We start from the raw sequence: 15,207 nt of genomic DNA on the forward strand, positions 1-15,207 counted from the left end.
GTACACCACCTTTCCCAATTAAATTCATTTTAAAATCAGTGTAGAATAAAGTAATTTGTGTAAATGACTTTTTTTAAGTTACATAATTTATTTAAAATTTAAAATTATATACTTGGAATGCAAAGTATGTGGAGCACATTTATCCTTTTCAGTGTGGGTGTCTTTATAAAAATCATGCTGAAAGCAGACACTGGTTCTAAAGATGCTGTCCTTACATCTCCTCATTATACACATTCACCCAATGTTCTGGTTGAATTACAGTATACTTACAATACTGTGTATTATATACACTTTTTACTGTAACTTTATGTTCAACAGAAAAATGCTGTTACCAATGCTTTAGAGTCATCTTAGCCCCGAATACAGGTCAGTCCCTTTTTGGCCTCAGTTTCCTGCCATCATGCTCAAACCCCAACACAGGGACACATAATAAACTTTATCAGTTAAAGTAAGCATTACTGCAACCTACAGTAAATAAGCTGTGTATAGATTTGCACTCTGGTATATCTCTTTCCGAAAGTGCATTTTTACACTTCAGTAACAATGCAGTCTGCATTCAGTATAATGAGTATAACATTTGTATTTAATAAGTCAGCGTTTCTCAACCTTTAAGTATTTGCGATCTGAGTTTTCATAACAGTTTTAATCGCGCCCCCCTAACGTTTTTTTGAAACCCTAATAAAATATATTCCTATATTATTTGCTGCCGATACACCGCTACAAGTTTAAAATTTACCTACGAATAGTGAAATTACGCCACATATGGCAACATTCGCGCCCCCTTTTTGTTACTTTTTGTTACGCCCCACAGTTTGAGAACCGCTGTAATAAGTCATTTTGCCTTTTGTTCTTATATGAGATCGTTTTTAAAACACAAAATTGTTTTGTATAAATTGGCAGCAAAAGAAAAAAGCAACACAATCCAATTTATAGATTAACATTTATTTAAATCTGCTTCAAGTGGCTGCTTTAATGATATACATTGTTAAAGGAATAAGAGTAAAACCAACGCTTAAGAAAATTAATATATTTGTGAATAAAACACAAGAATATTTATTAAATTCTGCAGAAAAGTAAAACAAACTTCAATCGTGAATTTCTATGCAAGAACAATAAATGTAGAAACACCAAAATATCAAAACATTGTAGTACAGTTACAGATCAAATAAAACTTGTAGTACAGTTACAGATCGGACAAAAAATAGCTACAACTGAAAACCGCAGCACATTTGTATAACTTGTACTCAAGGACAAATAAAGAAGATACTACATTAAGGCCTACTAAAGATGACATTCAACATCTGCAATAAGATGCTGCAGATGTTCTATCAGACGGTTGTGGTGAGCGCCCTCTTCTATGCGGTGGTGTGCTGGGGAGGCAGCATAAAGAAGAGGGTCGCCTCACGCCTGGACAAACTGGTGAGGAAGGCAGGCTCTATTGTAGGCACGGAGCTGGACAGTTTGACATCTGTGGCACAGCGACGGGCGCTGAGCAGGCTCCTGTCAATCATGGAGAATCCACTGCATGCACTGAACAGTATCATCTCCAGACAGAGGAGCAGCTTCAGCGACAGACTGCTGTCACTGTCCTGCTCCACTGACAGACCGAGGAGATCGTTCCTCCCCCACACTATGCAACTCTTCAGTTCCACCCGGGGAAGTAAATGTTAACACTACACAAGATTATTGAATGTTATACCTGCCTCGTACTCTCCACCTTGCATTTTTTAACTTGCACTGCATTTTTATCACTCTTTAATTAATATTGTTTTTATCAGTATGTTGCTGCTGGAGTATGTGAATTTCCCCTTGGGGATTAATAAAGTATCTATCTATCTATCTATCTATCTATCTATCTATCTATCTATCTATCTATCTATCTATCTATCTATCTATCTATTCTGAAAGAGCGATGGAAAGGATCTCTGTTAACTCCTGGAGGTGCTTTTTGTGTCTAATTAGTTAGTACTATAGCAAGGTCAAATGCAGCTAGGGTAGTTATCATAATAAAAGTAGCTCTGGAGCTTTGGATTTACCCTAAAAGTTTGGTTTTTTTTTGCCGGAGAGTTGAAAGGTTGATCCATGACTGCAATACAAGTAAAACTCACATTATTTTCAATTCACAACAGATACATCTGTAAGCACATGTGTAACAGAACAGAAGCAAACAAAAGTTTACCCTATATAACACAACAGTGAAGATTAACATTGTTGCTTAACAAGCCTGAAGTCAAGCAGGCATAGGGTGGCACCTGTAAGTGCAAGGGCTTATGCATACAGAAAACCCAACACACAGCACTAAATATTCTGTTCAGTGCAATGAAAGATCATAAAATAAAATAAAAAATATGAAAAAAAGCAAAGGCAATTTGAAAATTTGCTGTAGCTGCAATGGATAGAAGCTGATGCAAAACAACATGTTTGCAGCGGTTTATGGGTAGTTTGAACATATACAGCACAAGTGCTCTGCCATTAGTCTAGTTGAGGAAAAAGTCTCTGTGGGATCAGAACGTTGTTGAACAACATATTATAATCAGATATCTTTTGGTAGAGAGAGTGAAATCTGCTGAAATTCACAAATGTATGTTGGCTCAGTATGGTGAAAACAGCATGATTCAATGAAAAGATTAATAATGGGTAGAATGGTTTAAAGCAGGGGTCCCCAACCCCCGGTCCATGGCCCACTACCGGTCCGCAGCCGTCTGACAGCCGGGCCACGAGAGAACTGCCAGCAACGGCGACTCACTCAGACTTTTCAGAACGCTTGGCTGGCGGGGCTTTGCAGCGGTGCAGAGAGAGGAGAGAGACCGAGGTGAGAGACTATTACAACAAAGTATTTTTATGGTCCCGACAGTTTCCCCATATGACATGAGTCTATAGAAATCACGTTACTACGAAGTACATTCAACAGGTGCTTTCATTACAACGAAGTGACCTTGAAATGCTTGAACGAATCATCCACAGAGCAGTTAGATCTGTGGTCGCAGCTCAGTTGTGCACGTTTGCACAACGATCCCCAAACAGAAACATTGTAAAAAAATCTCTTTCTTCGAACTTTCCTCGTACTGTTTTTTTTTTTTTTTGCTGTTTTTGTTGTCTGTGGTTTTCATTGATTCCTTTTGCTTATTGCTTGTCAACATTTGAAAAACATCCATTGGAATTTAACTCATTGTCACCCTCCTATAGAAATGGCAGACACGAAAAAAAGATTGCAGTGTTAAGGTTTGTGATGTGCAATCTGTTGGATTGGCAAATGTAAAGCATATGTCTTTGTTATATGCAAAAAAAGAAGAAAAAACTCAGATTGCAAACGTATGCGAACTGCTTAATAACTTTAATAATAATAGAAATGTTATGTAAATTGTGTATAAAACTGCCCCCCCCCCCAACCAACATACTCCAGCAGCAGCACACTGATACAAAAAAAAAAATATTAAATTAAAGAGTAATAAAAATGTAGGTAAAAAACAGACAATAACTTTGAATAATGTTAATGTTTACCCCGTAAAGTTTGAGAAAGATTGGTACCCAAACAACTTACTGATCTGCACAAGCCAAGATCCTTCACTTCCTCCGCCTAAAGAAATCTTACTACAGCACGTTAATAATGTTGCAAACCTGCAGCAGAGAATCCATGTTCATTTGACCTTGACATCAACTACACTAATGGCAAAGCACTGTCCTGTGTATGCTTGAACCACCCATAAGCCATTGTGAACATGTTGTATTTCATCAGCTTCTATCTGTTGTAGTTACCACACAATTTTCAAATCGTCTTTACTTTTTGATTCATCCTCATAGATTTAAAAAGAAGGACTCTCCTATAGCTTAGAATTATTACAGAATGCAGTTAGCATGGCTAATAAAATAATGCCACTAATAGATTTTTGGCTTACTATTTAGCTATCAAAAAACCTCACTGTAAGCAAAACTGCGCTGGCTGATTGACAAATTAATACACATATACAAAGGTAGGATTTAAACCATTGAACTTGTCATAAGAAGAACTGATCTGGACCGAAAACTGAATCTCTGCAAATATATTGTAATCAAAACTGTGGCACACTGGCATAAGCAAGCTAACAAAAACATACGGTGACAAACGCATTTAATAATCTATATATATAATTCACTAAGCCGCCGACAAGTAGCCACCCATGGAAAGCATGCAAGACAGCCACGCCCACCAACTCTAAGGCCATTGGATGCGACGACAACTCACCGAGCCACGCCCACCAACTCGGACACAGCAACTCACAGAGCAGAGCGTCATTCGCGTTCGTCTCTGCTACACTCCACATGCACCTCTGAAGAAGTATGTTTGTCGCGGATGTGAATCGCTGAATGCGGTGTGTAGAACAGTTTGTGAGGGGTATCCCATGGTCTTACAGTTGGTGGGCGGGTCTCTGTTAGTTACTCTTGCGAGGTTCAGTCTCTCCCTGTGCGACACACACACACACAGAGGCAGCGCGAGAGAGAGCTGCACACACACACAGGCAGCGCCAGAGAGAGACAGACGCACACACACACAGAGGCAGCGAGAGAGAGAGAGCCGCGCACATACACAGGCAGCGCCAGGGAGAGGCAGAGGTACACACACAGGCAGCGCGAGAGAGAGACAGACGCACACACACAGGCAGAGCCAGAGAGAGAGCCGCGCGCACACACACAGGCAGCGCCAGAGAGAGACAGAGGCACACACACACACAGAAGCAGTGAGAGAGAGAGCCGCGCATGCACACAGGCAGCGCCAGAGAGAGAGCCACTCACACACACGGGCAGCGCGAGAGAGAGACAGAGGCACACACACAGGCAGTGAGAGAGAGAGAGAGCCGCGCACACACACACAGACATCGCCAGAGAGAGAGCTGCGTTCACACACAGGCAGCGCGAGAGAGAGACAGAGGAACAGCGACACACACAGGCTGTGAGAGAGAGAGAGCCGCGCACACACACAGGCAGCGCCAGAGAGAGACAGACGCACACACACAGGCAGCGCGAGAGACACGCACACACACAAGCAGTGCGAGTGAGAGGGAGGGCTGGACGTATAAGGTAGGAAGGCAGTTAAAGAATGCACTGGGCTTGATTTTGTTTTCACTTCTGTTTACAGCGATCGGTTCATAGTGTGCATTTTTGAAATTTTAATTTTCTTGGTGGTTTATTAAATTACAGATTTTTTCAAATGTTCATTTTTTGTTGCTATAGTGCAAACTGTTGCAGTGTTAGTTTTCTCTGTTGTTCAAGGTTTTCTCAGTGTTATTCAATGTTTTTACATTTAGTTTACTATTACGCTGTGCATTCTATGGTTTAATTAACTATATTTGTGCTTAAAAACTTACAAAAATATATATTTACATACAGTTCATATGGTCTGGAATGGATTAATTGTATTTACATACAATCCTATGGGACAAATTGCTTTGGTTCACGACCAAATCGGTTTACAACCAGAGTTTGGGAACGAATTATGGTCGTGAACCGTGGTTCCACTGCATTCTTTTCGGTTATGACGCATGACCGCGTCCACCATCGCAAACTGTTTTACACGCCATGGTCTTAGAGTTGGTGGGCGGGTCTCCGTGAGTTGCTCTTGCGAGCGGGCACATGACCAGGTGGTGTGTATGCTTCGAGAACGAGGGTGGATGCGGCAGGACCATCTAAGAAGAGGCATGTTTGTCGCGGATGTGAATTGCTGTATGCGACGTGTAAAACAGTTTGCGAGGGGTATCCCATGGTTTTAGCAGTGTCTATGCTTCGATGTGAATCGCTGTATGCAGCGTGTAAAACGCTGTATTATATGTTGCCCTCTCCAGAGTAACATCTTTTCATTCACCTACAGTTGTATCCTCAAAACCAACCCCATTTGGACAACTGTGTCTTTCAGGAAGTGTTCACCCATCAATACATAATTATGCGGCATATGCTACGCTGCGGGTTGGCTAGTGTTATATATTTAATGTAAGGCAAACCACTCTGATAAAAATTTCTCCTACTCATACAGGGAATGCATATAAATATAATTCAAATTTTGGTATATTATCCTCAGCTAAATAGTAATTTTACTGCTAAATTGTTTTACTGGAAATATTTTAATGAAAAATATAAAAAATGAAAAAATATGTGGTTAAACAAAATATATAGCACAAAAAGAAACACTGTACACAAATAGAGAGGAAGCACAAAACCATGTCAATAAACAACGAACTGTGTTCTTTGCAATTTATAGCACCACAAAGTGTAATTCTTCACAAACTTTCTAAAAGTGGCAGTCATCCATATACCAGTATTAACTGATACAGGAATAATTAACATAGACACATCCCGATTTAGATTTAAGGTTTGACACATCAACGCACATAATAATGGCTCGGGAATATGACTTTTTATAAGTCTGCAGTGATGGTTGAAATTCATATCACTGGGGAGGGGGTTGGTTGTCACCCACGTTGTCTGGAGTGCTTATCATTTAATTTTTCTAAATGCTGCCCCTCAGATAACAGCATCCCACCTAGAAGGCACTTGACTGTCTCTGTACACATAATTCATCATTTAGCTGGTTTAGTAATATTTCACTACTCGATCATGGGTGTTTCCTAGAAATCTCATTTTATATATATATATATATATATATATATATATATATATATATATATGCCAATATTCCAAAATCCAAAAATATGCTAAATTCTTCTGGATTAGGGATAATCATATTATATGATTTTGTGAAGTAAGTAATAAGAGTATTAGGTTAAAAGACCATATAGCTTTTTTATGCTCTTATTTTAAAACTGTTTAATTGAGCAAAATATTTTAAGTGAAGGCCATCTTATGATTTTTTTTGGATTCTTCTGAGAGTTAACATTTACAAACAAAATTAAATTAAGTGCCTATTAAGTGCATGCAAAATGATAAGAATGGGTGAAACAGTTTGTTTAAGTATTAGTAATGCCAACTGTCAAATACAGGTACTATAACAGCCTAAAAATATTTAATATATCATTGCGTTATGTGTATCTCTGGTGTCTTTCCTCTGTTTCTGCATGTGGCTGAATCCTTCTTGACTAGTGCTCCACCTCTTGCGTGCATTTCCATAAGGCCTGCTTCTCAGACTCTGTCACTTTAGTGCCACCTTTTATACTTCCCATCTTTGAAGATGACTCTCTCGGCATGCCTTATATTCTCTTTCTCCTCCTTGAGTGTCTCACACTCAAGCTTTCTCTTTTGACCACATCACCAAAGCCAAACCCAACAATCAGACTGCTCTGAGGGACTGGACACACACACAGTGTTTCATTATATAGTAGATACTAGGAGGCTCCGCCCACTGCTCGCTTTGCTTGCTAAATCCAGGGCTGGTTGCTGGGCCCCCATCTATCCCGCAGCTGAGCCGCTCCGTTAGAGAAAGAGATTGTATTTAAAGATATGGTATAAGCTCCGCTAGGCGCCTTCGATTCCCAACCCCAAGTTGCAGTCTAGTAGGCCGCCCCACGACTTTCTTGATATTTTAGTTTATAATTTAAAAACAGAATAATAATCTGAAAATCTAACAACATCACATTAAAGTTCGATAAATTCTGAAAAGAATGATACCAAACAATATATGTAGGTTTTAAAATAAGCCTGATTTAAAGCGAGGCAAAAAACATGTCATAAAATCGTTGCACAAAATCATATACTTTTAGGCTTAGGATTTTATATATAGAGAGTAAATGTGCTATGGTTCATTGTATCTTTGCTTCCTTTATAACAGTTCATTTTGAACAAAAATTCATTCCACAAAATTAAACAGAATTAAAAACAAAATTGGCATCTAAATATTTATCCTTACCTGTTTGAGAATTTCTGCAGCTGTTTTGTGAGAACAATCAAATATTACATAAAACTCTTTTCCTTTCTTCATTTCTTTTAACAGTGGTCTTGCATCTTTATTTAATGCTGGCAATTGTCTAATACGGATTTTAATATTATACCTGGATGGTGCTTTGATCAGTTCTTGTAATCGAATTAATCCTAAAAGAAAAATACAAATAAGTAGGCAATGCAGAGTTAGACATCGTTATGAGCAAAATGAAAGTTGCCAAAATTTTTCAGCTTTTTTTTTTTTTTTTAATTTTCAGGAGCGCATACCAAATTATAAGAAAGTAAAATTTTCATATATTCATGTTTATTTTCATGTGTACATTGTACAATGTAGAGTCAGGGAGACCTTAGAATAGTGCTGATACAAAAACAAAAGACACTAAATAGTACAACAGCACATATAAAATGCAACATACATATACTGTACTATTACTATGTATACAATATACAGTGTATTTAGAAAGTTTTCAGACTGCTTCACATTCTTTACATTTTATTATGTTGTAGGCTTATGCTTAAATGAAAAAAGACATTTTTTTCTCTCATTATGCAACTCAATACTCCTGAATGACAAAGTGAAAAAGGATACTAGATTTTTGTGCATATTTATTAAAATAAAAATATCACATTGACAAATGTATTCAGACCCATGCATACAGCATGAAGTGTACATGGGTATGATGCAACAAAGCTTTGCACACCTGGATTTGGGCTTTTTGAGCCATTCTCCTCTGCAGATCCTCTCAAGCTCTATCAGTTTAGATGGAGGCCGTTGGTGGACAGCTATTTTCAGGTCTCCCCAGAGATGTTTGATTGGGCTAAAGTCTGGGCTCTGGCTGTGTAACTCAAGGACATCCCCAGAGTTGTGCCTAAGGGACTCATGTGTTGACTTTCCTTTCTACTTAGGGTCACTGTCCTGTTGAGGCCTGTGGTCTGGAACTACTCTGGAGCAGATTTTCATTAAGGATATCTCTGTACTTTACTTTGTTCAGCTTTCCTTCGACCCTGACTAGTCACTTAGTCTCTGCCACAAAAATAAACACGCATCATGATGCTGTCACCACTGATACATGGTTTCCTGCAGATATGAGGCTTAAAATGGATACCAAACAGATCAATCCTGGCTTGATCAGACCAAAGGATCTTGTTTATCTCAGTCTCAGAGTCCTTTAAATAGCTTTCCTGTGTGTTTTACTTGCAATGATGGTCTCCTTCTAGATGTTTCTCCTATCTCCATACAGGTTCTCTGGGGATCAGCCAGAGTGAAGATAGAGTTCTTGATCACCTTGCTAACCATGCCCCTTCTCCCCTGATTGCTCAGTTTTGCAAGGCAGCTAGCTCTAATAAGAGTCATGGTCATTCCAAACTTCTTTCACCAAAGGCGGACCTATTCCCGTGGGCCACATGCGGCCCAGAAGCAACCTCCTAGTGTCCCAGTCCCATGGTCCCACCAGAAATGAAGAGAAAAACTGAGAAAAACACATTTCACAAGCCTTCAGAAATTCCTACATAAAAATCCTACAGTAGTACAGAGATGAGTGCAACACTCTGTGTAGCCTAGCAAAATTCAACCCACAATGCAGCGCATTGTTGTTTTGTCAGGTGGATGGTGCTGGAAAGAAATAACCCATCTCGGCGTTTGCAAGAGGAAGGGGAGGGTCCACATATATGGGAGTGGCACATGTGAGTGAATGATCAAGTAGAGGAGAACAAGGGTGAAAGAGCGGTGTGCTCCTGAGCAATAACATTGAAGCAGAAGAAGAGCTATGTAGAGGAGTTAAAATAATCCAATTGCAATCAAAAGGATGAGGCATCTCCCAAGGTCAGAACAGTGGGAGTTTAAAAATGATAAGTCTTTACCTTCTAACTAAACTCCTGAAACGTGTACTGGTGTCGTTCCTCCTTGACTGGCCGTAGGAGACACCTGAACTTTTTAATCGCAAGTGGACTTGCTTAATTCCTATACACTGCTCGCCTTCTGCTTTAGTGTTATTGCAAAGGAGCATACTGCTATTTCACTCTCAGTCTCCCCTACTTCATTCTTTGCTGTTCCCACACCGTGCTGCTCTTGTTCATCCTGCCAGGTGCCGGTCCGACACAGTGCTTTTTCCAATCCAGCACCTTCCATCCTTTTAACATGGGCTTCCCCATCTCGTATTTCATTTGCATATTGTACCTCACAGTTTGAAAGCTCAAGGCTCCGTAGATGTCCAGACTCATGATCACCTGAATCTCCAGCCGCATCATCACAGTGATGACTTATCGAATAAGATACACAGAAGCCTTTTCTCTGAGAATTTTCAAAATGCTAACTGGATTTTTTTTTGGTGTTCAAATACAAATGGTACCCTACTGCGCCTTCTCAGGGTCAAAGGGACACCTAAAAAAAAAAGTAGTCTTCACACAATTGTGTCTCTAAGCTCTGCAGACAATTACTTCTACCTCATAGCTTGGTTTTTGCTCAAATACAGATTATCCACTTTTCTGTCTCTCCCTACCTTTTTACCATTTGCATCCCTCTCACCCTGATCCTGTCACTCAGCTCTCTCTAGGCAGGCGCCATGAGCCCTCACAAAGTGCTTTCTCCCAAGATTGCACCCCCAACTTCCATTACCCACAGCCCATGCAGTATCAAGACACATCTCAATGCAATCTAATAACATGTCTTTCTCAACCCAGAAACATAGAATTCTGCTTATATGTCCATTTTTTTGATGACAAATGCTTCTAAGAGGAACTCCTCAGCTTACTGCCATTAGAAGGACACACAACTGACGAGACAGTCTTTGAGAAAATTTCAGTTTTTTTCAAAGACAATAACAAAGATATGAAGCGTGTGTCCATGCTTGTGACCGATGGGGCTCAGTCCATGGCAGGAAAAGTTCAGTGGTTTGGCAGCACGTTGGTCCACTGTTGCACCTCAGATAGTATCCTTACACTGCATTGTGCATCATATGGTGTTGTGAGCAAATTTAAGCAGGGAACTCAAAACGACAATAGACAGCATCATGGCTACAGTTAATTTTATTCGCTCCACATCAAGCTTCCAACACCACTTATTCTGCATGCTGCTGTCGGAAATGTCTGCTGAGCACCAGAACCTGCTTCTTCACAATTATGTCATTTAAATGTCCAAAGACGAAGCAGAAACAGAAACACACCTGAATCGTATACTGGAAGACAACTTCATGGCGGATGTCTGCTTTCTGAGTGACATATTCAAATACCTGAATAACCTAAATGTGGGACTGCAAGGCATAGACAAAACTATCATTGAACTTGTAAAACAGATGTGTGCAGTCCAAGTCAAACTGTACCTTTACACGACTGAACCTGAGCACAGGCCGAATGCTGCATTTTCTGCATTTTGTCCCTGGTACAAATCACGGATGTGATGACAGATTTCATTGTGAGGCTGAAAGAGAACTCTGGGCTTCACCAGAGACCTGTTAACTGTTGCAACAGAAGTGGGTTTATCCAACAAAGCAAAGGAAGTGCTCCTCTACATTGAAGAGAGAAAAATTCATACTTGAAATTGTTAAAATACAGTCATCCGTAACCATGGCAGTAGTATTAAGGCAGAGTGTTTCTGTCAAAATATCAAAGATGATTGATGACTTGATGGCCACGCCCCCTTTCCTCTGATTGGTGGATTTAAATGATGCACCCCACCCTTTTCCTCTGATTAGTGGATTTAAATGATGCACCCACCCCCTCTGCTGTGATTGGTGAATTCCAACCAGCCCCCTCCTTAACCCCGCCTTAATCCAACCCTTCCACCTGATTGGTCAGGGTTTGTGTCAAGAGCAGTTTGATGGGTGCTGGTCCTGCCCAGACCCCACCTTAATCCCACCCACACCCGTCTAATTGGTTCAGGGTTTGAATCAAGAGCAGTTTGATGAGTGCTGATCTCAGCTTAATCCCACCCCACCCGCCTGATTGGGCAGGGTTTGTGTCAGAGCAGTTTGATGGATGCTGTCTCTGTGTTGCCCTGTTTGTTGGCTGGCAAACCCCTCCCTACCCCTTCTACTGAGGCCATTTATATCAAAAGAAAGACCTTGCCATGAACCCAAGGCCTGTTCCTGCTTATACCCAGCTGGACAGGTCTCCCTTATAGCCGCTCCTGCATATCCTGTGCTGGGCATCCTGTGCTGGATTAAAGATTAAACAAAACAAGATTAAAATATCTATCTTCTAACCTTTGCTTTACAGTTTGTAAAAAAAAAAGGAAAGCATTTTCTATCAAAGCCACTTTTAGTTGCTCTCTGTAAGCCGCAGTTCGAACGAAACAGCCTTTCCCCATCTCACAGAAAGCCATCTCACAGAAGAGCAAGCTCACAGGTTCTGTGGTAAAATAGCTGTCTCATCTCACAGAAAGGCATGCAGCCACATTCCTGTTGCTTGAAGCTGACAGGCCCTGTGCGTGCTCGCCTGTGCACACACCCACCCCCTTGCTGTGGGATCCTTCGCTGAGAAAACAATGCATGTTTTGTGGTTTTTAACTTTTGATGGTAAAATATTTTAGGTATTGCATGTAAAGCACAAGATAACTAGTTTGATATAAGCCTTTTAAAAATCACACAGAGGTAAATAGTATACAGCAATTCCCTTTTAAATCATGTATAAAAAATCTATCCTTTGGTTTATAATTTGTAATTATAATTATAATTTATAATAATTAATATAATTATAATTATATTTTGTAATTTATATAAAAATATATCTATCTATCTAAAACAAACCCTTTTCTTTCAAATGCACCACATTTTAAATAATCAATCACATTTATGTATGTATTTTCAGCTGAGCTAAGGATCCACATTGCGGAAGCAATTCGCTTAACTTTCTAAAGGTGAGAGCTCTACCCAGACACAGAGTGAAAGGGCACGCTTGAATAACAAGCTACCAGAAGTGGGGCTAGACGTGGAAACCGGGTTTTCTGATGATACCGCTATATCCTAACTACAGGGTCACGGGGGTCTGCTGGAGCCAATCCCAGCCAACACAGGGCGCAAGACAACAGCCCACCACAGAAATTAAATAAATAAACCTTATAAAATAGAACACAGTGCTTGCTTAACACTAATTGATATCATTAAATGTTACTCCTGTGTTTTATTCAGTTTTAATATTTAATATTTTTAATTTGACTTTTGCAAGTTTTATTTAAAAATTAACTCTTTAAAACATATTTCCTATTCAGACTATTCCAGATTGCACATGTCAAAAAAGCTTATTACAGTAATCCCTCCTCCATCGCAGGGGTTGCGTTCCAGAGCCACCCGCGAAATAAGAAAATCCACGAAGTAGAAACCATATGTTTATATGGTTATTTTTATATTGTCATGCTTGGGTCACAGATTTGCGCAGAAACACAGGAGGTTATAGAGAGACAGGAACGTTATTCAAACACTGCAAACAAACATTTGTCTCTTTTTCAAAAGTTTAAACTGTGCTCCATGACAAGACAGAGATGACAGTTCTGTCTCACAATTAAAAGAATGCAAACATATCTTCCTTTTCAAAGGAGTGTGCGTCAGGAGCAGAGACTGTCATAAAGACAGACAAAGCAAACAAATCAATAGGGCTGTTTGGCTTTTAAGTATGCGAAGCCCCGCGGCACAAAGCTGTTGAAGGCGGCAGCTCACACCCCCTCCGTCAGGAGCAGGGAGAGAGAGAGAGAGAGAGAGAGAGATAGAGAGAGACAGAGAAAAACAAACATGCAAAAATCAATACGTGCCCTTCGAGCTTTTAAGTATGTGAAGCACCGTGCAGCATGTCGCTTCACTAAACAGCTGCACAGAAGGTAGCAACGTGAAGATAATCTTTCAGCATTTTTAGACGAGCGTCCGTATCGTCTAGGTGTGCGAACAGCCCCCCTGCTCACACCCCCAACGTCAGGATCAGAGAAAGCGCAAGAGAGAGAGAAAGAGAAAAGTAAGTTGGGTAGCTTCTCAGCCATCTGCCAATAGCGTCCCTTGTATGAAATCAACTGGGCAAACCAACTGAGGAAGCATGTACCAGAAATTAAAAGACCCATTGTCCTCAGAAATCCGCGAACCAGCAAAAAATCTGCGATATATATTTAAATATGCTTACATATAAAATCCGCGATAGAGTGAAGCCGCGAAAGTCGAAGCGCGATATAGCGAGGGATCACTGTATATATATTTCAAAAGGTTTCTTTTCATGCTGGTTTTGTCACTTATCAATCAGTGAATCTTTTTTTATACATCATTGCCGTTTTTCAAATTGTAATAACTCCTTTATAACTCCACTCTTTCATGTGATTATTTACTTCATAATTACCTCTATTTATTTATTTATTTTTCATTTTGGCACAAATGCCATTACAATCAAGACTACCAGTCTAGTTAATATTCCTAACTCCAATATTTAATGTTCTTCCTGAATCAGGAGGAACACAAACCCAACTTTTAGTGACAGACAAGGTCATAAGAATACCAAGCTAATGTTAATTAGCATAATACTAGCAGATGTTAAATAATGTCTTCCCCAACTCTTTGCAACCCCATGGAACTGGCTAAATAGATGACAGTTTAGCTAATAATATACTGCAGAACACGTAGGTTCAGTTGCAGTGTGCTGTGAGCTTGGGGTGATCATAGACATAGAATTACTAGACGCCGCATGACCAGCAGCATCGTACATCAACGTCGCCGCCACATTGCGAGTGGCACTGATAGATAGATAGATAGATAGATAGATAGATAGATAGATAGATAGATAGATAGATAGATAGATAGATAGATAGATAGATAGATAGATAGATAGATACTTTATTAATCCCAAGGGGAAATTCAAAAAATTGCTGTGGAGTGAAGTAATGGATAAAGATGCCTCACACATGTGCTGGTTGGGCTTGCACAAACTGCTGTACGCTCCAAACCAGATCCTGGGGGATTACATTTCATAGGTAAGGCTGAACAATTGTTTTGGTTATATTTGGCCATTAGAAAATCCCGTTTAATAATCTTAACTTTAGCTACGCCAGGCTAAACCAGAAAAGCTATGCATTTATGTGTTCAAGTGAGCCTCCAAGCAACGTTTTAGCTAAATGTATTTAGTCACTAACTATGTACAGTAGATTGTTGTTAGCTGTTAACATTTGTCAAACTTTGAAGGTTTCCCAAAGAAATCCACCTCAGGAAGCAGTGGGAGGTAGCCCTTAGATGGGATTTTGGGAAAGCTGTCCTGTGATGTGTGCCGTGCTAGTTTGGTAACAGATGCTGTACTGGCATCATATGATCAAAGCTACCACTTGCTCACATTAAAAAACAAAGGAGGTCTGATGATTCCTTCTCAGGGTACAGTCAAGGTGGT

The 15,207-nt window shown here is 39.9% G+C and overlaps 1 protein-coding gene across 1 annotated transcript in view; it reads right to left on the reverse strand.

Moving 5' to 3' along the window:
- The window catches only part of LOC114651160 (glutamate receptor ionotropic, kainate 1), a 694,443-nt gene that overhangs the window by 454,617 nt on the left and 224,619 nt on the right, over positions 1-15,207 (reverse strand). The window contains exon 4 of the mRNA XM_051925745.1: positions 7,832-8,013. Within this exon, the coding sequence (XP_051781705.1) occupies positions 7,832-8,013 (182 nt within the window). The remainder of the gene's footprint in view (positions 1-7,831; positions 8,014-15,207) is intronic.

This window comes from Erpetoichthys calabaricus, chromosome 4, assembly GCF_900747795.2.
Source record: "Erpetoichthys calabaricus chromosome 4, fErpCal1.3, whole genome shotgun sequence".
Taxonomy (NCBI): Eukaryota; Metazoa; Chordata; class Cladistia; order Polypteriformes; family Polypteridae; genus Erpetoichthys; species Erpetoichthys calabaricus.